Source organism: Pelobates fuscus, chromosome 2 (assembly GCF_036172605.1).
Source record: "Pelobates fuscus isolate aPelFus1 chromosome 2, aPelFus1.pri, whole genome shotgun sequence".
Taxonomy (NCBI): Eukaryota; Metazoa; Chordata; class Amphibia; order Anura; family Pelobatidae; genus Pelobates; species Pelobates fuscus.
Genome location: NC_086318.1, coordinates 370,018,296 through 370,042,514, shown reverse-complemented (window position 1 = coordinate 370,042,514; position 24,219 = coordinate 370,018,296). Strand labels below are relative to the sequence as shown.

At 39.9% G+C, this 24,219-nt stretch overlaps 1 protein-coding gene across 1 annotated transcript in view; it reads right to left on the bottom strand.

Moving 5' to 3' along the window:
- The window catches only part of ENTPD6 (ectonucleoside triphosphate diphosphohydrolase 6), a 32,852-nt gene that overhangs the window by 8,274 nt on the left and 359 nt on the right, over positions 1-24,219 (bottom strand). The window contains exons 2-12 of the mRNA XM_063443704.1: positions 17,103-17,336; positions 14,817-14,893; positions 11,326-11,469; positions 9,124-9,199; positions 8,751-8,786; positions 5,896-5,984; positions 5,155-5,234; positions 2,083-2,147; positions 1,887-1,988; positions 912-1,055; positions 118-174 (exon numbers count right to left, since the gene is read on the bottom strand). Coding sequence (XP_063299774.1) covers positions 118-174; positions 912-1,055; positions 1,887-1,988; positions 2,083-2,147; positions 5,155-5,234; positions 5,896-5,984; positions 8,751-8,786; positions 9,124-9,199; positions 11,326-11,469; positions 14,817-14,893; positions 17,103-17,325 — 1,093 coding nt within the window. The 5' untranslated portion in view covers positions 17,326-17,336. The remainder of the gene's footprint in view (positions 1-117; positions 175-911; positions 1,056-1,886; positions 1,989-2,082; positions 2,148-5,154; positions 5,235-5,895; positions 5,985-8,750; positions 8,787-9,123; positions 9,200-11,325; positions 11,470-14,816; positions 14,894-17,102; positions 17,337-24,219) is intronic.

The following is a 24,219-nucleotide window of genomic DNA, read 5'->3' as shown; positions in this document are numbered from 1 at the left end:
GACTCCGACTAAATAATTCTAGAATGAAGTAATTCAATGTTTCTGTGCATATCAATTAAAGCAAATAGATCCTTTATAAAATACCTGTCATAGAGGTTTTCTTTTTAAACGTCTTACCTTTTTTAGCTGCCATATCAAAATCCTTAACCTTGAGAATTCCGCCATGTTGTGAATCTGAAAACAAATGTAAAAAAGGCAATTTATCTCAATCCAATATTTTATCCTGTACATACCATTCTGAAATCATAGGTGTTTAAACATCCCAGCACTTTCTCCAGTCTGTACTTTTGTGTAGACAAGAAATGCATCCAATTAGCAGCCCCCTTCACTGTGTCTTTATCACAAACTAGCATCTGCCAAGTGCAGGGGTAGACCATCTTCGGCACTCCAAATGTTTTAGACTACATCTCCCCTGATGCTTTGCCAGCATTATTGCTATAAGGGCAACCTTTGGGCACTCCAGATGTAGTCCACAACATCTAGAGTGCCCAAGGTTGCCTATCCCTGGGCTATAGTATGTGCACGTTCCTTCACAGTCAGCTAGCTTTAGGGATAAACTGAAAAATCACAGTTTGGCAGCAAAATATTGTGAAAACCTGGGATCTCTGTCAGTATTACAGTGATTACAATTTGCAGATAAGTATTGCAAACATTAAAATATTTACTGGACACGTGGAGCCTGTGTGCACAAAAAGTCAAAGTCAAAATGCTAGGTTCTGGTTTGTAAGTTTTCTCATTAGCATTCATGTTTTCCAACACAATTTTGAGCTTTTGTGGACTTATTCACAGCTCATTTTCATGAGATATGACACCCACAACAGCTGGAGTGCTGAAAGGTTTGCTACAACCGACAGAGAGAGCACAGGTTTCCACTGCATGTATATTTCCAAGAGACAAATTAAACACCGTACCTAATAACTTAACATCCACAGCACGGTCAAAATAATATGAAAACGCATAAAAGGACTGTTTCATGATTTCTGGGATCTTGTGTATTTTATGTTTGTTGAGTATCTTTGATATCCTCTGCGAACATAATTCAAAAGGAGGTATATCTAGAGGTTGTACAAAAAAAAGAAAAGAAAATATTTGATGTTAAAAGGAAAACCGTGAATGCAGCTAATAATAATTTACCAATTTAAAACCATCAACCACATACATTAAGAATGATTCAAGAACAGCATACAATAGTCCTTACACAAGTGAAAAACAATTGGCACTTGTAATATGTATTAATATGTAGGTTTAGCGGTTCTGCAAACTAAGGCAGAATAATCTTTGTGATGGCGGCATAATTCATACTTTTAAAGGCGTTTGCCAAAAATTAAACCTACACTCAAGACTCAAAATGTCAATAGCAATTGAAAATCTAGACCCGGTAAACAGAAATTCACCCCTTGTGAGCATACTATGGCACGCAGTCGTGAGTACCTTTTAAGGCCTGGCTAGTAGCATATGACCGGTTGTGAACTCACTGTGTTTCACTACAGCATGTGTACAAATAGAGTGGGTGTGTGAGCATGTGTAATGGCTATATCTGAATATCATCCAGCTATTATGTGCCTTGTATTGTCCTTGTGGAACACTGTTTATGTGCTGTATGTAGTGTTTAATAGTGGGTGGGGACATTGTCCATTGTATATGTAGGGTAGCTTATCAATTGGACATTCTACCGGCCATCTGTATTAAATCAAAGCATGGGTTGAGGATATACTTATTGGTTTACATGGAAACGCCCCACTGAAAAAAAAAATATCTAATAAGAACCCATTACCCTTATTCCATATTGGTTAATACTGCCGTGGGTTGATCAGGAAATAGATTTTTCCTAAAGAAATAAGCCATGCAAACTGAATTTCAAATTGGTATAAATCTGTTTAAATTACCCGATTGTTGTCCTTTGACGTTGTAAGTAATGCCTGCTTGATAAAAGTCAGTCACGTATCCAGGTGTTAAACAGGGAGTCACCAATTGTTCTCCTTGTTTCACTGAAAAAAACATAAAACAGAGTAAAGCAGCCCTTATTATTGTACATCACCCACAACACAACACATCACACTACAGTTGGAAACAGGAACTTACAAGGTGTGCCCTCCTCTCCTCCCATGATAGCTAGCCTTGCAGACATCAATCCAAGTCCCAAATAGCTGTAGAGAATAAGCAAGCAAATAAAAGATTTTTTTAAAAATTGTAGAAAAACATTTACAAAACAAGTGAAAAGTGGATTAACTAGTCTCTCAGAAAATGAAGAGAGATTTGTGTAACTAATGCAGTTTGCACAATGGTGATGTGTGTTACTAAAATAAAATCACTTCTGCCACGCCCCCTATAGCCAATAATGTATAAGGATTTAGATCGCCTAAAAATGCACACATAAAGGACATTGACAAGTTTGGGTAAATTCATTAGAGCACCATGTGCCTTGTCAGCAATATTATTGTGAATGCTTGAGGTAAAACTGGAAATAATAGGAAACCTGTGACTTCTGTCTAGAATCTGATAACTAAAACAAAAATGTGTCCTGCAAGAGAAACATAGGTGTTTTTACAAAAGTCAAGGTCTCTGGAAATGCAAACACCTAAAAATCAGAAGGAATTTACACAAAAGCTTTTACGGTTACTGATAACATATGAACTCGGATCACATTTTTAAAAATATCTGCTGACTTCTTGTTACATTGGATTCACTTAGGGAAGACCCCAAAGATGACTGGAGTTTTGGAACACATTTTATTTTTCATATTGGTCAACAAATAAAAAAAATATATATATTTTATATATAGCGCTACACCTTCTTTGTGTTTGTAAAAAAAAAAAAAAAGGCTACCTTGTATATAGAATTAAATATGTTTTAGAAGGGAAAATAATTAATTTTGGTTGTTTGCAATATTTCTGGGATTAATCAATTCCTGCAACATACAAATACTGCACAGTGCAGGAGAGCACTTTTCTTTAGTTGCCCCCCCCCACGCCACCCCGGCACAAAATAAATAAATAAATAAATAAATAAATAATAGGTATATTCCGAGGAAAACATGGTGGATTTGGCCACAATTTATACAATAATTCTAACAATGTCTGATTTAAGAGTCACCATGGATTTTAGCTATTGGTGCATAGCTGTCAGACTGTCTACATTAGAGCTATTGATTGGGCAGCCAAAAACAACTTCACAGACCAAACCAGACTTCAGGAGGGTAAAGTATTAGTTGACGCAACCCCCCCTACCTTAGTTAAACGTTTTACATGATACAGAGTAAACAATAAACATAGCACACCAGTCAAAACAGAAAATAAGTGGTTGGCGGGTAATTGAATAGACTGTATCCGGAAGCTGTATCCTCACAAAAATGTATTTAATCTTAATTTTGAATCTAGATTCACAGAAATCTAAGAGGTCTGCTGTGATCTGAAATTCTACAGGGAAAGATTAATTCAATAGTCCGTTTAAAATGAACACCCATGTCAAAATGGCATAACAGAACATATGAACACGAGACTTAACAGATTCTACAGTTTGACCGATATTCAGTAAGGTAGCTTTGACCATTAATGTACAAGAGCAGTCAATGGGCACCTGTCGTGCCCTAAAACTACATTTGCTCTTTTTAAAGTGGATTAAATTTCATTTCTGCTAGCAAATATATAGATTGGGAGAAAAATCTATTAAAAAAATGTGTTTTTCTCTCAACATTCAATCAATATTTCAGCATCAACTCTATGCCGTGGAAATGACTTACAAAGGAGACCCGCAGACAGTTCTTTGGCTTTCCACCCAAAGCAATCACAGCGCATGCACTGTTTGCTATGGTAACTCCCTAGCTGGCGCTGCAAGCTTTGGATAGAGAGTATAGGAAAGGAGTCAATGCTGGAAACAATGCCAATCACATCGGTATCATCTAGGATGTTTTCCCTGTTTTGGAAAATGTCCTCAAGCATGGCAAATCAATAAAGTACCAGAGAAGAGCACAGGCAGATCAAAGCCGGGTCACAGAAGTGTGACACCAACTTCTGTAATGAAATTGCAGCGGAGAGAAGGGCAAGGTAAGAGGTGACATTCGGTTATCATTCAAAATATTTTTTAACACTATTAAACCTTTACTCTAAAAGTAAAAATAACGATCAAACTGATCCACTGCAATATGACCTCACTGTAGGATCTCAGAATACTCTTGAGACACTAATGATATAAGTAACACAGGAGAATGGATGAGGAAGGAAGTGTGGTTCGATGAGGAGTTTGGTACGAACATAAAAATCTTAGTAACTGGAAAGAAATCAAAAAAGCTCTGTCTACTTCTATAATGGTTATTGTCAGTACTTTGAAATCTGCTCTCCTAGGACACTTTGCATTTAGAACGCCTCATGTAAAGTGAATTATTGAGTAAAGCTGTCACAGACATTCTCAAATTGGAAACCCAACACTTGAGAACTAGTGAATGCATTCCAATATGCCACTTTACAGTTTAATTTATAGGAATAATCAAAATCTGATGGTTTCTACCATCCACAAAGTGGTAAGGATTACCTTACCCTACGGAAAACACATTGAGACAACGTCTCTATTAATACTTTACAGGAAAATATGTAATATCATAATTCTTCAAAATCTGATTGCTCGGTTGCAAGATAGTACTGAAATTCATGGCCATTTGACAACCAGGTCAGGAGAACTTAATTTGCTATAAAGAAGGCTGCACAACCTCTAATGTCAGCCAGTGATAGAACATACGCTCTTGTGCCACCATCCTAGCCTCACTCATTTTTCCTCTCTTTTCTAGTGGCTATATTTGGAGTTTAATGACTAAAATCCGAGTTGTAGGACACTGAAATCCAAATGGCAAATTCTAGGCAAAATCTAGGCAAAAATAGCAAACAGCAATTTGGAAAAAAATGAAATTTTTTTGCTTAAATTTTACTACAATTCAGATTAGTGAATGAACACCTATTTATTCTCAAAACCATCCTGTTAACGATCTGTTCACTTTTTTTTCTATATCCTTTTCCCCTAAGAAAATGTGGGAATGAAAACAAAATTGAAAAGGATATATATATCACGCAGACTTGTAATATCATTAAAAATCAACTTGTTACATTTCTCCATATTTTTACATTGGAATCTGAGATGTTAAAAAACAGGTAGTGAGCTACTCACCTGTGTGAATAAAGAGTGTATGTGTTATTGAACAGGTGAAAGGCAGTGATATATCCAGCAGGTGCACTGGGAAAGGTTTCCTAGCACATAAGAGAAAAGCAAGAATAAGCTGAAAGTTATATTCCTTCTATGTGTGTGTTACAGGCACAGGACAAACTATAAATATAATGAAAATACTGATGTCAACCAATATACTAACTCACAAGCTAGTTGTACAACATCAAGTCCTATCCACAATTCTAACACACAGCGTATTACATTTTTTCTTTTTAACATGAAACTTAGGGTTTCGAATATTAAAGGTGCAAGTACAGAATGAAGTGTGAGGGGTAAACACACCGGATGGAGGACAAGAAATAGTTAATAGCTTATTGTTGCATTTTATATTACTCATATTGTAGTAAACCTTCCAGTCTACTATACAGGGAGTTCCCATTGTTTGTATGCACCATATGTGTTGAGGGCATGTCATATATTATTGTAAAGGTGTACATGACTCAGACTGACAGCCATTGGATAATATATAATGAAGCCGCAACACCGGGAGTCTTAGTGAAGGACTCTTCACATTCAGTGTGTCAGTATGCAGGGGGGAGGGGTGTTATCATCTAAACATTGTAAGGAACACTCAAATTTTAATATTAAACATATTAACCTTAGAATGTTTCTTTAAGCTTAGAAGTCCAAAAATGTAATAATAATAAAAACAAAAAAATATATTTTAAATTGCTAAAAACATACCTTATCATAAGGGTAAAAGGTAATTTGTGTAGATCCTCCTCCAAGATCTAGCATTCCAGCAAGTTTACTTGCTCGCTTTGTTAGACTACCTGGGAAATTAAAACGAAACATCAACACATTTCCCAATGGCTATATGCATACAGTGTGTGTGTTAGATCTGCAAACATAGACTTCCCCCACACAACATGCAGCAGCCACCGGACTACACATACAACCTTCACACACAAACCTTTAACACACACAGATTGGTGGAAAGACATGGATAAATGTTTGTTAGCATGAAATATACAGAAAGGAAGTGAGACTGGCAGAGATAGAATATTGAGAATAGGGGGGCGGGGCCTGACAGCCGACCGAGGCAGCCACATGCAACTTGGGCTCCTCCACAAACTCACAATATTGACCAATATTAGGGGTATTTTACCCAAATTATCAGCAGCAAAGCTGCATCCTGACCCCACACAAAAGATTCCTGCACACAGACTGAAGCTAAGCTCCCGGGTAGCCACTACTGAAAGCCTCGGCGGCCTACCAACGCAACCGAGCCTGGGGGGACGGCCGCTCCTCTGGCTCCATAAGAACCACCTATCCAGGACCCTGTTTCACCCCCCCTTTGGACCGGGGGGGAACATCCCGGTCCCCATTACTGGGCAGATCCCACACAAAGCACCAGAAACCTAAAAATCCACAGATCGCTTGTCTCGTGGCGCGACCAAAATGGCCGCCATGATGGCGGCTCACCAATGCGACCCAGGTCAGCAATGAAGGATCCTCTTCGAAACCAGGTTCGATGCTATCTGCTGCAAATTCTGGCAACGTATCGCTCAACAAGCTACTTCGGACCCTCCGGGCACGGGTTTACCACAAGCTACCAACACAACAGCCCGTCCACCTCCTGAGCCGGGGACCCATCAAACACAGCAGCCAGCACAAAGCCAGCGTGCCCGAGAGGACACGCGTAAAGCGGAGACCCGCGGCCAACCTACCCCGAGTGCGGGGGCCACACAGAGGCAGCCTAAGGAGAAACTACGGAGGGGTGATGACCCGGGAGTGGAGGGTCCCCTAACCGGCTTGGGCACCGCCAGACAACCTGCCCAGCCTGGGCTCCACCTACCTAGGCCAAGGGCCTCAAGGGCATTAACCCCAAAGCAGCAAACCCACCGGTGGAGAGTTCCATGCCGCAGGCGGCGATTAAATACCGGGGCCCTGCGTCACCCACGTGGCAAGACAGACTTGGCCTCACTGAGCCTCCAGGTCCATGGTCTGAAGACACTGGCCCCCAAGTCAGCCTGGAGCAGGGGGGATGGAATATATCACTTACATCGGGCAAAAGCCTCTGCCTCCATAAGGAATATCCCACTCGTGGGCATCGGCTAAGACGGACCTAGCTATCAGGCGCACGCTACTGCCGGACGTTCCTATGCTCCAGATCCTTTACAAGTATACAAGATACAGTGGCTCTCCCTTCATATGACTCCAACATGTTGAACACTATTTTGATGGCTATTTCTTTTCTATGTATTTTTAGTTATGCACCACCTTGCTAGACACGATGGCACTATTAGAATAGCATGTCCAACATTTAATATACTCTTAAGTTGCACAGGCATAGTGCTTTCCTCTGTCAGTAACTCCTGCAACTCGCCTGTTATTGCCACTTAGTATATCTAGCCTGTCGGGCAGCATCCCATACATATAATCAGTATGGCAGTTCTGCTAGGTCAGCATAGCCTGTAAATTTAGGTCTGTTTATTTACTATAAAAATGAGGCAATGCCCAACATTATATATGCTCATCCTTGCGACCTTACAGTCACACTTGCCTTCTTGCCTAAGGTTACGCCGTGCACTTAATCCTGTACCTAAGCTTGTTAATGTTTTCATCTCCTAATGCTTTGATGCATGAACCTAGCTAGAAGTTTATAACAAACTTCTCTTATCTGACATACTCTACCAATAGAAAAGCTTTAATTTTGATCACATAGTCAGATAAGCATACCTAGTCGGTCTCTGATACATTCTGTTTACTAACCTTGTTTTATAAAAAAAAATGTGCAAAGTTCTTGATGCCACACTAATGTACTCATATGTTTAACACTGTTTGCACCAGCTATTGTGGCGGTGCAAAACTGCCTGTGTACCTTATGCACAAATAAAAAAGAATTACAAAAAGAATATTGAGAATAAAGACACATGCAGTGAGAATCTGAGGGAAGTCACAGAAGAAGAAGAAAAAAAGAATAGAAGACAAACATTGCGTGAGGGAGAAGCACCCTTTAAAGGAACACTATAGTCACCTAAATTCACCTAAATTACTTTAACTAAATAAAGCAGCTTTAGTGTATAGATCATTCCCCTGCAATTTCACTGCTCAATTCACTGTCATTTAGGAGTTAAATCACTTTGTTTCTGTTTATGCAGCCCTAGCCACATCTCCCCTGGCTATGATTGACAGAGCCTGCATGAAAAAAAAACTGGTTTCACTTTCAAACAGATGTAATTTACCGTAAATAATTGTATCTCAATCTCTAAATTTAATCACATACAGGAGGCTCTTGCAGGTTCTAGCAAGCTATTAACATAGCAGGGGATAAGAAAATCTTAATTAAACAGAACTTGCAATAAAGAAAGCCTAAATAGGGCTCTCTTTACAGGAAGTGTTTATGGAAGGCTGTGCAAGTCACATGCAGGGAGGTGTGACTAGGGTTCATAAACAAAGGGATTTAACTCCTAAATGGCAGAGGATTGAGCAGTGAGGCTGCAGGGGCATGTTCTATACACCAAAACTGCTTCATTAAGCTAAAGTTGTTCAGCTGACTATAGTGTCCCTTTAAGTAAAAACATAAACGTACCTACCAGTCAAGAAGTTCACAGTGATCCATGCGAATATTCCTAACGAGCAGCACAAAAAAAAAAAAAAAAACACAAACATACATTTAGTTGTGTTCATAAATATAGTTGCTCAGACATTACATATAAGACAGGGAATATCTGGTTCCTTTGCATTCAATGGTGTTTTACACGAAGAGCAAAACAAAGTATGTAGCAAAGGATTGTGACAGTTAATTATGGGTTGTTAATTTAAATTCGCTGTATTTAGGAGAAATGAAACCATTATAAATGTGGGACAAAGCAGTTATAAAATCAGAACAGCTTTCACTTATCTAATGCAGTTATATACAGATTTGTTATTCTCTAACGGTTTTAAAAATGACAGAGACTTGCTCACCTTCATCAGTTCCATCCATTATAGAAACTCTGTCCTTTCCTACAACAAAAGGGGATGCCTCAAATATCTCAGTAACCTTGTTAAAAAAAAGAAAAAAGAAAAAAGAAGAAAATGCACATGTAAATTTTCCCATAAGGAGATTGATATTATATACACACAATGTTAATATTAAAATGTATGTTAACAAGAGAATGTCCACATGAATACGCAGTGCAGGTAAGTTGCTTATAATTGTATTTACATTTTTATTACATTGATTAGTTAAAGTATATGCATGGAATAGCCTTTCAGCTGAAGTGGTAGAGGTTAACACAGTGAGGGAGTTTAAGCATGCCTGGGCTAGGCATAAGGCTATCCTAGACTTAAGATAAGGCCAGGGACTAATTAAAAGTATTTTGAAATATTGGGCAGACTAGATGGGCCAAATAGTTCTGATCTGCCGTCACATTCTAGGTTTCTATATAATATGCACAGGTTTTTTTTGTTTTTTTTAACACAACTTGAAAGATGTATTACATATATATTTGTTCCTTTTAATACTGCAGTAGTAAATGTGCTAGATTTTGTGGAACTATGTGTTTTGCTTTCATGTGTACTTCACAAATCACTTTTGGCTACAGCTTATTGTTTTATTATTTTCCATGGTAACTTTATGCTGAATAAATCCTTATACACATGTACATTTTAATATTTAAACATTAACATTTGTGTATGTTAGGCTAGACAAAGGCTCTTGTTAAAGTGGAAACAATGATTTTTGCGTCACAGTAAATCGTTGTTAGATGGTAACTGGAGTGCTTGGTCTCTGTCTACACATTGTCATGCGAACAGTGACTGTCCCAGAGTATGTGTGTGTCCAGTAATAATGGAGTAAAATATTTTATTTAAAAAAATATTAATTTAATAAAAAAAATAAATACACGCACAAAAATTAAAAATCAACATGCTTAATCAGACTGTTCCAGTTTCCTAGGAGAATGAAATAACCAAAAAATAAATAAATTGTAAACATGATACCTAAAATTGTATACTTTACTTTGTGCACGAAATAAAGGGAATAAAAAAGGAGCACTAAATAAATGAATTATCAGATTAATCCACTAGAGGTCTATTTTTGCTAAACAGAAGCTACTGCTGAGTACTTATTGTAAATGGAAGTAACTAGCAAGGGGTAACCAAATCTTCTGGTCTTGGCACAAAATAATTTCAGATTGGGGCCCCTGTCTAGAGCAATACTAACAGGTTATTCACTAAAGTCTGAATATTCACATATTGAATCCATAGGGAGAAAACAGAGGCAAAAAGCTGGAAAAATCATTCCTCTCTGCTATAGTCAGGACTTTCTGATTATAATTTACACATTAAACACATGTGTTGTGGGTGGGGGGATGAGGACTCATGGTTATTTATTTAAACTTGGAATTTTCACAAATAAATGTATAGTGTGTGTGTTGGCTGTATGTACGGTAGGTTCTGCCCCCACAACCAAAGTTTCCCTGTTGCTTGGAAGCACAGCATGCCCTGGGTGTTTGGCAATGGGACATTAACATCTCTAGTGGCAGATATATAAATAATGTCATATTCATTTTCTTAAAGCTTAATTGTAGAAAAATAGCAACAACCTGCATCTTCTGGATGATGACCAGCTGTTGCACAAATACAAATGATATGTTGCTATGAATATTGATATAACCTACTCATTACAGAAGAATTGTGTACTTCTATCACTGTATTAGTTATTCTTTGTTAAAGGAACACTATAGTCACCTAAATTACTTTAGCTAAATAAAGCAGTTTTAGTGTATAGATCATTCCCCTGCAATTTCACTGCTCAATTCTGTGCTATTTAGGAGTTAAATCACTTTGTTTCTGTTTATGCTGCCCTAGTCACACCTCCTCTGACTCTGATTGACAGAGCCTGCATGAAAAAATAAACTGGTTTCACTTTCAAACAGATGTAATTTACCTTAAATAATTGTATCTCAATCTCTAAATTGAACTTTAATCACATACAGGAGGCTCTTGCAGGGTCTAGAGTTCATAAACAAAAGGATTTAACTCCTAAATGGCAGAGGATTGAGCAGTGAGACTGCAGGGGCATGTTATATGCACCAAAACTGCTTCATTAAGCTAAAGTTGTTCAGGTGACTATAGTGTCCCTTTAAACGCAGGTAGACACAAATTCACAAATATATTCATTACCTTGTCCAGTAGTCTCTGTGCTTTGTTTCCTGGCAGTAGACGTAGACCAGCAGTGGCTTTGAGGACCAGTGGGGTAGATCTATGTAAGTGTTCAGGTATTTCCTTTCTTGCAATATCTAAAAGTTCATTTATTCCAGCAGCACTCTGCAAAAATGGGAAGAAGGAAGACGTTAAAGTTTTGACACAAGTTACATGTTCTTACAACAACCAGTATTATACACAGGCAGATAAGATTGAACCAAGATCACGGGTGCTTCAGAAAAAATAAGTAAATTTTTTGGGTGTAGAGTCAATTTTACAACTTACAATTAAAGGGAAACTCCAGTGCCAGGAAAAAAAAACAGTTTTCCTGGCACTGCAGGTTCTCTCTCCCTCCCACCTCCAAACCCCGGTTGCTGAAGGGGTGAAAACCCCTTCAGTAACTTACCTGAGGCAGCGACGATGTCCCACATCGCTGCTTCTCCCTCCGCGCTGTTCCTCCTTCTGACTGCGTCGGCCGGTGGGCGAGACTGATCCCACCCACCGGCCGGGGAGACCTAATGCGCATGCAATAATTACACTAGTAGGGTTAAGAGTAGTGGGAGTTGGCACCCAGACCACTCCAATGGGCAGAAGTGGTCTGGGTGCCTGGAGTGTCCCTTTAATACACATCATACATTTCCACCTATGGAGCGATGTATGAAAGTAGTGCAAAGTTTTTCTTGTCCCTTAAAAATAAAAAATAATTAAAAACCCATTGAAAAAAAGAAAACAAACGTAAGTTTGTAAACTTAGAATTTATATTATTTTGTGCTATGATTAGTATTACCATTTGTACATTTTCATTCATTTTTCTTTAGCCGTTTTACTATTATTTTTTAGTGTTTAAAAAAAAAAAAAACACATTGTTCAAGAAATAAAATATTGTTATAAACCTGCTTATAACCTCTCTTACACTCATACAGTGTTATATACAATAACACTGTATCCACCCAAAAACACAAAATGAAAACCTATAAATATCCACAACAACTTAACTAACTTTAAAAACAAAACACGTAAATTGAATTTAAAGCTATAAAACTGAATCCATCTTCTTTGAAATGGCATCTCAAAATTAATACGTCTGTGGGCATAAACTGATCAGAGTTTATGTATATCACTGCTTAAACATGTGAGAGGCTGTTCTTTTCAGTGACTTATCTTTGCTTAAAGGGACACTATAGTCATCATAACAACTACAGCTAAATTTAGTTTTTCTGCTGTCTACTGCCTGTTCCTGCAGGCTTTTTAATATAAGACACTGCCATTTCAGAGAAGAGGCAGTGTTTACATTAGTGCCTAGGAACACCTCTAATGGCAGCCATTCGGATGGTCACTAGAGGTGCTTCCTGGGTCAGTGTTACACAATGTATATTGCGATATATATATTGCATAGAACATACCGCTCTGTTTGCTTTGAACAGTATGATGTACATCAATATTTTCCAGGATATGCCTAACAACGTAAATAGAGAGACACAGAACAATACTATACTTGTTACTGGATTTAACTCCATTATAACCTATCATCACCACCAGAAGGATTAACATGTACTGTGATCATGCACACCCTTTTCTTCTTGAGTCAGTCCTGAAGGCCCACCAATGGTCCAGGAGTTTGATAGCTACAAGAAAGGTTCTGGGCCAGAAGCAAAACAGATTCACAATTTATTAAATCTTTTATTTAAAAAAAAAAAAAAAGTTTCCATCTGCTGCTTTTTGCACCCTGACATTTTCAAATATACACAATTTTATTTTTTTGGCAGCAGAGCGAATTTAATGTTTTCAACCACTTTTATGTCATAGATGTGGAGAATATTTTTTGGCAATGTAAATTTGGCAGTCTACAGAAAAGGTCATTTATGCCAAAAAATAAAAAATTTACCATAATGAAAATAGTAACTGTTTAGATCACTTTAATACCTACAATCAAAATAATAGTGGGAAAATCAAAATACATGGCTAAGATTATCCATAGGAATGCATTGAAAATACATTGCGCATGCGCAGCAAAACGTCACACTGCTCCAATCAGCATTTCCTGCTTTTTATGCATTGAATCAATGCATCTCTATGGGGAGGATTCAGCGTCTCCATAGGAAAATGGGAAGCACAACTATTGTCCGTCTAAGTAAATGCCATTAAAAAGCAATGTAAACACTGATTTTTCTCTGAAAAAGCAGCATTTTCATTGCTCTGCCTGCAGGAACAGGAGACACACCAGAACCACTGCATTAAACTGTAGTGCTTTTGGTGACTATATTGTCCCTGTAAGAACTAGGGAAATTACTTATTTGAGCCGCGTGTAGGACTAATTTAGCATATATACAGAGCCAAGGCATTCAACTTGCCCTAGGCAGAACTGTGTTTATTGATCTCACAGTTGTATATAGCTTGAAAAGTTACAATTCATGGCATCTTGCAAAACTGCAACATAAGATGCAAAGGAGCTGTGCTGTCCGCAAATAGTTTAAGCATAGCTATGTGCAGCTGCTTCATATTACTGAACGCTATGGATGAGGCCTTCTCCTTCAGTAGAGGTAAAAAAGCAGAAGGAGACCTCAGAATATTTAGAGAAATACAAATGGAGCAACAATACTGGCATTGGTGGGAGATTGCAGAAGAAGGGCATAACATAGCAATGGGATTGAGTAAGCTCGTAACACGGAGAAGGAAAGCGAGTGGAGATACGTAAATTACATTAGAATGCTGTGTGCCAATAAAATGTAGGGCTTAAGTGACCTCGGGAGAGAAGGGGTGTAGATATTCTTTGCACACTCAGACTTTTAAGTTATTATATTAAAGTACATATATATATGTACTTTAATATAATAACTTAAAAGTCTGAGTGTGCAAAGAATATCTACACCCCTTCTCTCCCGAGGTCACTTAAGCCCTACATTTTATTGGCACACAGCATTCTAATGTAATTTACGTATCTCCACTCGCTTTCCTTCTCCGTGTTACATATTATTATATATATAATTGGATTAGCTGTATTAGTCCAGTAGACAATATGCCAAAATACCAGAGTATTGCAGTATGCAATGATACCTTTCTTTATTGAACTAACATAATATTTCAAAGACAAGCTTTCGAGAGTCAATTAGCTAGTTGGAGAAAAACAAAAAAAAATTATATATACATACACACACAAGAACCAAAATGGTTATGGTGGGGAAAAAATTGTGAATGAAAACCCCCTTCCACCTGAAGTCTGTGGATAGTTAATAAAGAATAATATATTATATATAAAATTATATATTATCTTGGCACAGATAACAAGAGGGCAGCTGGAATTACCAATACCATGTCAATAGAATACAAAAACATTTTTTAGATATAACATATTAAATAAATGACAGTTGATTGACCTGAGTGGAATAATTTGTGGTTTGTTTATACATACTATAGTCTGCCTAAATACATTTTTAGTCTGATTAGAAGCAGGAAACAAGCACAGTTTGCACCTTTTCTGGATCCTCTGCATATGCCGATAGTCCTGGTTTTATAGCTTTGAATGTTTCATGTTCCAGGTGAGGGATACCTTGGAAGAAAAGAAAAATGACAAACTAAATTCACATGGCAAAACAGAGGCAAAGGTAGCCAAGTTGGGACTATGACTAAGTTAAAGTTTTCCTGAATTCTGCTATGTGAGAGAAACTTTCCCAAATTTTGTTTCCATTCAGATTTAATTCCTAAAAACAAAATTAAATTATGATTTTGTCAAAGTAACCATGTGAATTCAGACAATTCATGAACATGCTTTCTAATAGATAGTTCCCCATATGAAATTAAAGAATATAGGAATATGTACACAAAGAACTGCATTGCCTTGGTTAGCAGTTTAATAACAAGTGAAACATGTTTGATACATGTAAAATGTCTTTTTTAGATGATTTGCAAGATTTATTTTTTTGATTTTTTTTTACATTTGCCAAAGAAATAGGAATGAAATCATTCTACAGCAGAGCATTCTTAAAAAATTTATTTTTTTTTTTTTTTTGAATAACTCACATCTTTTACATTCTCTGATGGTTAATGCTTGACCAATTTATTGAATATAAAAAAAACTGAACATTTCTCCTTTATAATTTCCACTGTATGCTTGCCTATTATAGAAGAGCTAGTGCATAGCATACAAATTTACTTAACCCTCATGATGCTGGGTGGTTGCATACAAAGGTCTGTACCTCTACAGCACTACTATCCTCAGTAAGACTTCATAGCCTTTTATAGGATAAAGGGTAGAGGAACGGCCACTTCCAGATGCCAAGTCAAGCCAACTGACAACTGCCTTAATTCTCAGCCAGCATAGAGGGAATGTACTTCAGTAGCAGACAAAATAGCAGTCAATATATATATATATACACACACACACACACACACACACGTCTTCCTCAAAAACGCAGTGGGCATGTGGAGAACAACTCTAGAAGTAAATTCTAAGGTAATTACACAAGTGAACACCAAATGTATCATATACCAAGGTGAAGTGCTATGTCTGGTGCTGCTCTGCATAGGCCTTAACTCCCTCAGCCAGACCATCACAAAAAGTGGAAACGGGTAGATGCTCAAGTGTAAACCTACCATCAGCCACCTACACAACATGGGCAACACCAAGCTATATGTCAATACAAAGTGACCCATTGACTCACTAATCAACCTAACCAGGATATACAGATAGGACACTGGAATGTTGTCCGGACTAGATGGGGGAACATGATAGCAAAAAGAGGGAACATGCTCAGGATTGAAAGAGCTGAAGTACCAGAATCCAAAATAGGAGATATAGAGAATAACTACAAGTACTAGGGGATACCACAAACACATGGCAACCACGAGGCAAGGAGGATAGCAACATCCAAGTATATTCAGAGAGTCAGACAAGACCTGAAGTCCCAGCTCAATGGCAAGAACAAGATTTACTCCATCAACACATATGCCCTACCAGTCACCAAGGACCCAGTTGGAAAGAAGGAAGTTGGACCTGATAAATCCCAAGGCCGCAGTTCTTGATGAAACACAGAGCATTTGCAAGTATATCACAAAGATGGCTCGCGAAGATTAACTGCTATTGACATGTCTGAGACAACAACACAGAGAATGCATAAGAGGAGTTTCCATGACAAGACAGGCTTCTGATTGGGATGTACCACACATTACAAAATCTTACCAGTGGTTTAAAAAAAAAAAGGAAGACATTTAACAGCAGTCGAGGTCTACCACACCAGACAGGTCAAAGGTGCAGACTGTGCAAAAAGGCAATCCAGCACATAGCAGCCAAGTGCAAGATGTTAGCATGGACAGCATACACTGAGAGGAACAACCAGATGCTATGATTGTGTACCAAACAAAATCTGCACAGACTATCAGCTGAACCTGCCAAAGTCCAGAAGTGAGGTACCACAAAGGGTACTTGAGAATGACAGGGCTAGGATCCTGTATGGCTTTCTGATCCAAAAAGACAAGCAAGTACTGGCCAACCTACCCAACATGGTGGTGGTAAGACAAGGAATGGAAGACTGCAAAGGTGGTGGATGTGGCAATACCCAGTGACCATAACATCAATAAGAACAGGAGAAGTTGGAGAAGCTAAAAGATGAGCTAGAAAGGATGTAGAAATTAAAGGCAGTAGTACTGTACTCTTAGTTGCACGGCTCAGATCTTGTTATCCGTTCCGGTGTGCAGTATTCCCTAAATGCCCTGTGCATACATATCAATCACCATAGGATACACAGTTACACAAGACTTACCAGTGGAGGTGTCACTAAACCTATAAATGTGGATGCGTGTTCCAGTACTCCCAGCGTCCAACATTATGCCATAGAAGACTTTGTTCTCCAATTTGTATTCAGCTCGATTGGTGGAATCCGAATTAAAAAGTACTACCTCTGAAGCTGGATGCCAGCTAATATAGGAAATTAACAGCGTTATACACAGAGCAGAAAAGAAAATGCAGGGCTTTGAGATCTCCATGGTTGCAGTGTCTGTAAAATAACATTTAAAAAAAAAAAAAAAAAAAACGTTTATTGATCGAAATAAGGGTATATATTTAACTAAAAAAAAAAAAAAAAAAAAAAAAAAACCAAAAAAATACACAACCACACACAAAATAAAACAGCATAAGTTTAGAAGATATGTAGCTAATACTTAGCATCAATTCCTTTCACCAAATAATCATTATGGCATGTCTGAAGAGACAAAGGTTCTGTCTGACCCCTCTAATTCTATACAAATACTCTATAATGAGCTAACGCGAGGTCCAAAACGGAGGGTTGGTTTTGGGTAACAATGAATCATCCTATATCTGTTGAACCACTTGGAAAAATTTTTTTAAAAAAGGAGGGACCGTAACCAGGTTGTCCTTGCACTAAAAATCCGAGGAATATTCAACATGTAAAAAGAACACACTGGGCAACATAACAGCTCTTTCTTAATCAAGTTATTATGGTGCCAGGAGGTCCTGGGTGCTCTCTTACCAAACGGGTTAAACAGCTTACAACAGCTTTACCCACAAAATGGCCCAACACGGTGCAGCAGCTAGGCTGAGAGTGTCAGCTGATACTCTCAGCCAGGCCTGGACATTGGGCAAACCGGGCAAATGCCTGGTGGGCCACGATGGCCATTGGCTGAGGCAGACAGGGAAGATCAGAGGTTCTCCCCTGCCAGGTCATGCAGTGCCCACGTTATCCAATCGTCAGCCCTGCTGTGTGCCATGAGGGTCGCTGGCGCTTAATTGAGGCAGCCAGCAGGGGTGGAAGAATGGGGAGGACCCAAGAGCTCTAACTTGCAGCTTCGCTGGGTTCTTCCTCTCGTGAGGTCAGAGCATTGTCATGGTCACCATGGCAATGCTCCGATTTAGTGAGAGTGAACTCTAGCCAGAGGAGCTGCAGGCTAGAGTTCACTCCCCACTAGGACCATCAGTGCTTGGAAGCGGTATTCCCCCCTCTCAGGTAAAAAGGTAAGAAAGGGGGGGGGGGGGAGGGGAGGGGAATAAAAAGTGTATATAGATTTAAAAAAAAACACACACACTTATTGCTTTAATCTGCCCCTGCCACACAAACTAAACACCACACATGATGCACCCGCACACATAACATTCCAGACACACAAACTAAATTCCCCTTTACATACAATCTCCTACACACACAATATATACCCTATAGCAGTGTTTCCCAACTGGTGTTCCGCAGAACACCAATTGAGGTTCCGCCAAAAGTTTAAAAAATAAAATGGGCGTGGGCGGCAAGGGAGCAGTAATCTCCCTGCTCAGCTACCTCGTGCGCACAGCAGTGATGCTGGAGCCGGAATATGACGTCACTCCGGCATCACTAAGAGGCGCGCGACGGAGCTGAGCAAGGAAATCACTGCTCCCTCGCCGCCCACACGCCAGCAGCCCCACTGGACCCCAGGGACTGCCCGCTCAGCAGCCCCACTGGACCCCAGGGACACCATGCTAGCACTCCTAAAGGTAGGGGGGCTGTGTGGGGTAAAATTTAAAAAAACTAAATTGTATGTGTGTCTGTTAGGAAGTTTGTATGTGTTTGTGTGTCTGTCAGAGTATATGTGTATTTGTCAGTGAGAGTGAATGTGTGCTTGTCAGTGAGTGTGTGAGAGTGTATGTGTGTCTGTCAAAGAGTATGTATGTCGGAGTGTGTGTCAAAGTTTGTATCTAAGTGTGTGTGTATGTGTATATCAGTGTGTTTGTATGTGCATGTCAGTGTGTATCTGTGGGTGCAAGTGTGTGTATATGTCACTGTGTGTATCTGAGTGTGTGTGTATTTGAGAGTCAAGATGTGTGTGTATCGGTGTGTCAGATACATATACACACTGACACAGAGATACACACACTGGCGCATACAAACAAAGATACACCACGATGTTGATACAATATATCAAAGGGAAAATTAGAACAAGAGTCTGGAAGCAAGGGAATGCACTCAGAGAGGGGGAGAGAGGGGGAGAGAGGGGGAGAGAGGGGGAGAGAGGGGGAGAGAGGGGGAGAGAGGGGGAGAGAGGGGGAGAGAGGGGGAGAGAGGGGGAGAGAGGGGGAGAGAGGGGGAGAGAGGGGGAGAGAGGGGGAGAGAGGGGGAGAGAGGGGGAGAGAGGGGGAGAGAGGGGGAGAGAGGGGGAGAGAGGGGGAGAGAGGGGGAGAGAGGGGGAGAGAGGGGGAGAGAGGGGGAGAGAGGGGGAGAGAGGGGGAGAGAGGGGGAGAGAGCCTAAATATAAAATATAGCTTTCAATAGTATAGTTAAAATTATGATATGCTAGCTATACATAGATAAGGAAAACAATAAAGCTTGTCACAAATGTGACGTTATATGTGAAATAAACCGTGAAGGTGAAGAAATCCTGAGGAAAAACTAACTCACACTGATAAATAAACTGCCACCAAAGTCTAAATAAAGGAGTCCTGTTCAAAAGTTTTCAGGATCCTTCTCCTAGCTAGATGCAAAAACCATAAGGTTTTAGCGATAATAGAACAGTATAAATAAAAAAATATATAAGGTGAGTTCCAAAGGAACCCGATAAGCTATATATAATAGTAGTTGGATCAATAAGCCATGTTAGGATGAACACTGAGATGCCTGCATCTAATGCAAATATAGCAATAGGATGCCAAAAAGAAACATTTAGTTACATGTGACAGTGTATAGTGTTCATTGTCACTCTGTATGTCAACAAGCATGGAATATATATGTGGCTAGTACAGATACAAAAGTGTCAGAGCAGTTCAATCTTAACACTCACAGTGCTTATTGGTCAAAGAAAAGCACTGGGGTGTATTATGCAGACAGAAATGTATCTGTGCAATTAAATATCCACACTTACAGTGCTTAAAGGACCACTCTAGGCACCCAGACCACTTCAGCTTAATGAAGTGGTCTGGGTGCCAGGTCCAGCTAGGGTTAACTAATTGTTTTATAAACATAGCAGTTTCAGAGAAACTGCTATGTTTATCAATTAGTTAAGCCTTCCCCCTAATCCTCTAGTGGCTGTCTCACTGACAGCCGCTAGAGGCGCTTGCGTGATTCTCACTGTGAAAATCACAGTGAGAGCACGCAAGCGTCCATAGGAAAGCATTATGAATGCTTTCCTATGTGACCGGCTGAATGCGCGCGCAGCTCTTGCCGAGCGTGCGCATTCAGCCGACGGGGAGGATCGGAGGCGGAGAGGAGGAGGAGAGCTCCCCGCCCAGCGCTGGAAAAAGGTAAGTTTAACCCCTTTTCCCCTTTCCAGAGCCGGGCGGGAGGGGGTCCCTGAGGGTGGGGGCACCCTCAGGGCACTCTAGTGCCAGGAAAACGAGTATGCTTTCCTGGCACTAGAGTGGTCCTTTAAAGTCAAAAAGAAGCACTGGAGTGTGTTTAATTAGTGCACTGTAAAAGATGTATCGGCACTAATTAGAAAAGACTCTATACGAACGGGGGAATAATACCTGATTGAATACAGTATATGGTCGAAAAAAGCCCCCACTATGGTAGTCGGAGTTGGGCTCAGGATCCCAGGGTTAGTGCACAAATAGGTTTAGATATTAGCACCAACCGACGCTATTCTCATCAAAGGATCACCCGTGAGCCCTTAGCCCCTATTATTATTCCCCCGTTCGTATAGAGTCTTTTCTAATTAGTGCCGATACATCTTTTACAGTGCACTTATTAAACACACTCCAGTGCTACTTTTTGACTTTAAAGGGAAACTCCAGTGCCAGGAAAACGATCCGTTTTCCTGGCACTGGAAGGTCCCTCTCCCTCCCACCCACCAATCCCCAGTTACTGAAGGGGTGAAAACCCCTTCAGTGACTTACCTGAGGCAGCGGCGATGTCCCTCGCCGCTGTCTCCTCCTCCGCGCCGCTCCTCCTACTGGCTCCGTCGGGCGAGACTGATCCCGCCCACCGGGCGAGGAGACCTAATGCGCATGCGCGGCAATTCCGCGCATGCGCATTAGGTCTCCCCATAGGAAAGCATTGAAAACGAATTTCAATGCTTCCCTATGGCAATTTGAACGACGCTGGAGGTCCTCACACAGCGTGAGGACGTCCAGCGACGCTCTAGCACAGGTTTCCTGTGCTATGGACCAGGAAGTTCCCTCTAGTGGCTGTCTAGTAGACAGCCACTAGAGGTGGAGTTAACCCTGCAAGGTAATTATTGCAGTTTATAAAAAAAACTGCAATAATTACACTTAATGGGAGTTGGCACCCAGACCACTCCAATGAGCAGAAGTGGTCTGGGTGCCTACAGTGTCCCTTTAAGCACTCTACTCACCTTATATATTTTTTATTTATACTGTTCTATTATCGCTAAAACCTTATGGTTTTTGCATCTAACTAGGAGAAGGATCCTGAAAACTTTTGAACAGGACTCCTTTATTTAGACTTTGGTGGCAGTTTATTTATTAGTGTGAGTTAGTTTTTCCTCAGGATTTCTTCACCTTCGCGGTTTATTTCACATATAACGTCACATTTGTGACAAGCTTTATTGTTTTCCTTATCTATGTATAGCTAGCATATCATAATTTTAACTATACTATTAAAAGCTATATTTTATATTTAGGGGCAATTTATCAAAGGATACGCACTCTGGATCCCCTGTAAGCAAACACATACTACATTCCCTAAATACACACATATTTTTTAACCCCTACACACAATACATCACCTATACACACACACACACACACATACACTACAGCCCCTTTGCACAATATTCCACACACACACACACACACACACACACTGAAACCCATACTGAAACCCACTTATTTGCACAAGGCACCACACAAAAATCCATTCACTCTACACACACACTCACAACCCAAAAGCAGCCTCCAAACACATGTGCTTTCCTGGCCCTTTTGTCCTCTGGTATATCACCTATAGAAACACCAGAGATAGGTCACGAGCAAACACAGTGCAAGCATGTTGGTATATTTACTTCTGCTGCGCAACAAATGTATTGTCCTTTTCTCATTCAAGAGCTCTTCTGCAGGGCTTTGCAGCATTGACTGCCCTGGAAGACCAACACGCTCACTTTGAGAGGGGGCATGCTTGTCATTGCTGATGACAAACCCCCCCTCAGCCTAAATTCAAACATGTTATTTTTAATTTTTTTTTTCAAGTCCGGCCCTGCACTCGGCCGACTATCACTAGCTCCTCAAAGTGTTGGAGAAAACCTGTTTTCCTGGCACTGCAGAATCCTGCCATGCCCTCCTCCCTCCCGCCCTCCATCCCATGTCGCTTAAGGGGGTTAAAATCCCTTCAGACAATTACCTGAATCTAGCGCCGATGTCCCTTGGCGCTGTCAGGCTCCACCAACACTCCTCCCCTGCCGACGTCAGCCAGTGAGGGAGACCTAATGCGCATTAGACCTCCCGATAGGAAAGCATTATTCCTGTGGGGATTCCGGTTACACTGAAAATCCTCATGCATAGCGTGAAGATGTCCAGCATAGTTTAGACGACCAAAAGTTGTCTAAGAAGCTGGAAGTCCCTCTAGTGGCTGTTTGGTAGACAGCCACTAGAGGAGGACTCAACCCTGAAAGTTTATAAGTACTGCAATAATTACTTTCGCGGGTTAAGGGTGATGGGAGTTGGCACCCAAACCACTTCAATGGGCACGAGGACCTCCAGCATCAGATTTTTCCCAATAGGAAAGCATTGAATAATGCTTTCCTATGAGGAAATCCTAAAGCGAGTGCGCATGCGCATTAGGTCTCCCACGTTGGGTGACATTGGCAGGGGAGGAGCGTGGGCGGAGTCTGACCCAGCACCGAGTGACATCGGCGAGGATTCAGGCAAGTGACTGAATGGCTTTCAGCACCGCGGGAGGAGGGGGCGTGAGGGAGGGGGGCACTACAGGAGCCTATAGTGCAAGGAAAACAGGTTTGTTTTCTTGGCACTGTAGAATCCATTTAACCCCCTTAAGGACCAAACTTCTGGAATAAAAGGGAATCATGACATGTCACACATGTCATGTGTCCTTAAGGGGTTAAGGTAAAATGATTCCCAGGGCCTCCTGACAGCATAACAACTGAATTGAGATTAATATATTATGCCTGGAGTGTTATTTTAAAAATAGCCTATAGTGCATCCAGTAGTACTGCAAAGGTCAGTAAATACAATGCAAAGTAAGCTACCCAATTCCTCATTTTTAAAAATGGTTTATTCACAAAACAGCCTTTTTTAGTAAACTGAAAAATAAAGTGTAACATTTAGCCCAAACCAACGAAGCTGTGATTATAGAGTACTGTAGTTCGAGAGATGTTTTAAATCAGGATTATGTCCTTAAGTTTGTCAATTAGGTTTTCACTTCACCCCAATCTGCCGGTTGGTAATTAAACCACATATTGTTTGACACATACTGAATCCTCATTTAGCAACTGAAACTAAACCTATTATTTCAAGCTATTACACAAAGTGATTCAAGCATAGTTCAATGAATACTGGACTATTATGCATTGTATTGCGATTTTGTTGCATATCTTGATGCAATTTACATTATTCCACGAATAGTCATTCATTAGAAAAAGCAACTCCTACATACCACATCCCACAGTATGCGAAAACACAAAACTGCCCTTCATTCGTTGGCCTAAAAGAGGTTAGACCAATATATTACACTAAAAATATACACTTAGGCTAATATATTACATTAGAAATACACTTCTTTTTTTACCCATGCACACTCATGATCAATTATGTGTACAATATGTAATTCTGTAATGACAACAGGTTTATCTAAGCAGAGAACTCTTACAGCTATTGAAATTATTATTTTTTTCCCCCAAGTTTATTTAAGGCTATTTTAACACTAATTTTAACACTATGAGTTTCAATGCACTACAATTTGAAGTTTAGTGAAATCAATCCCTTTT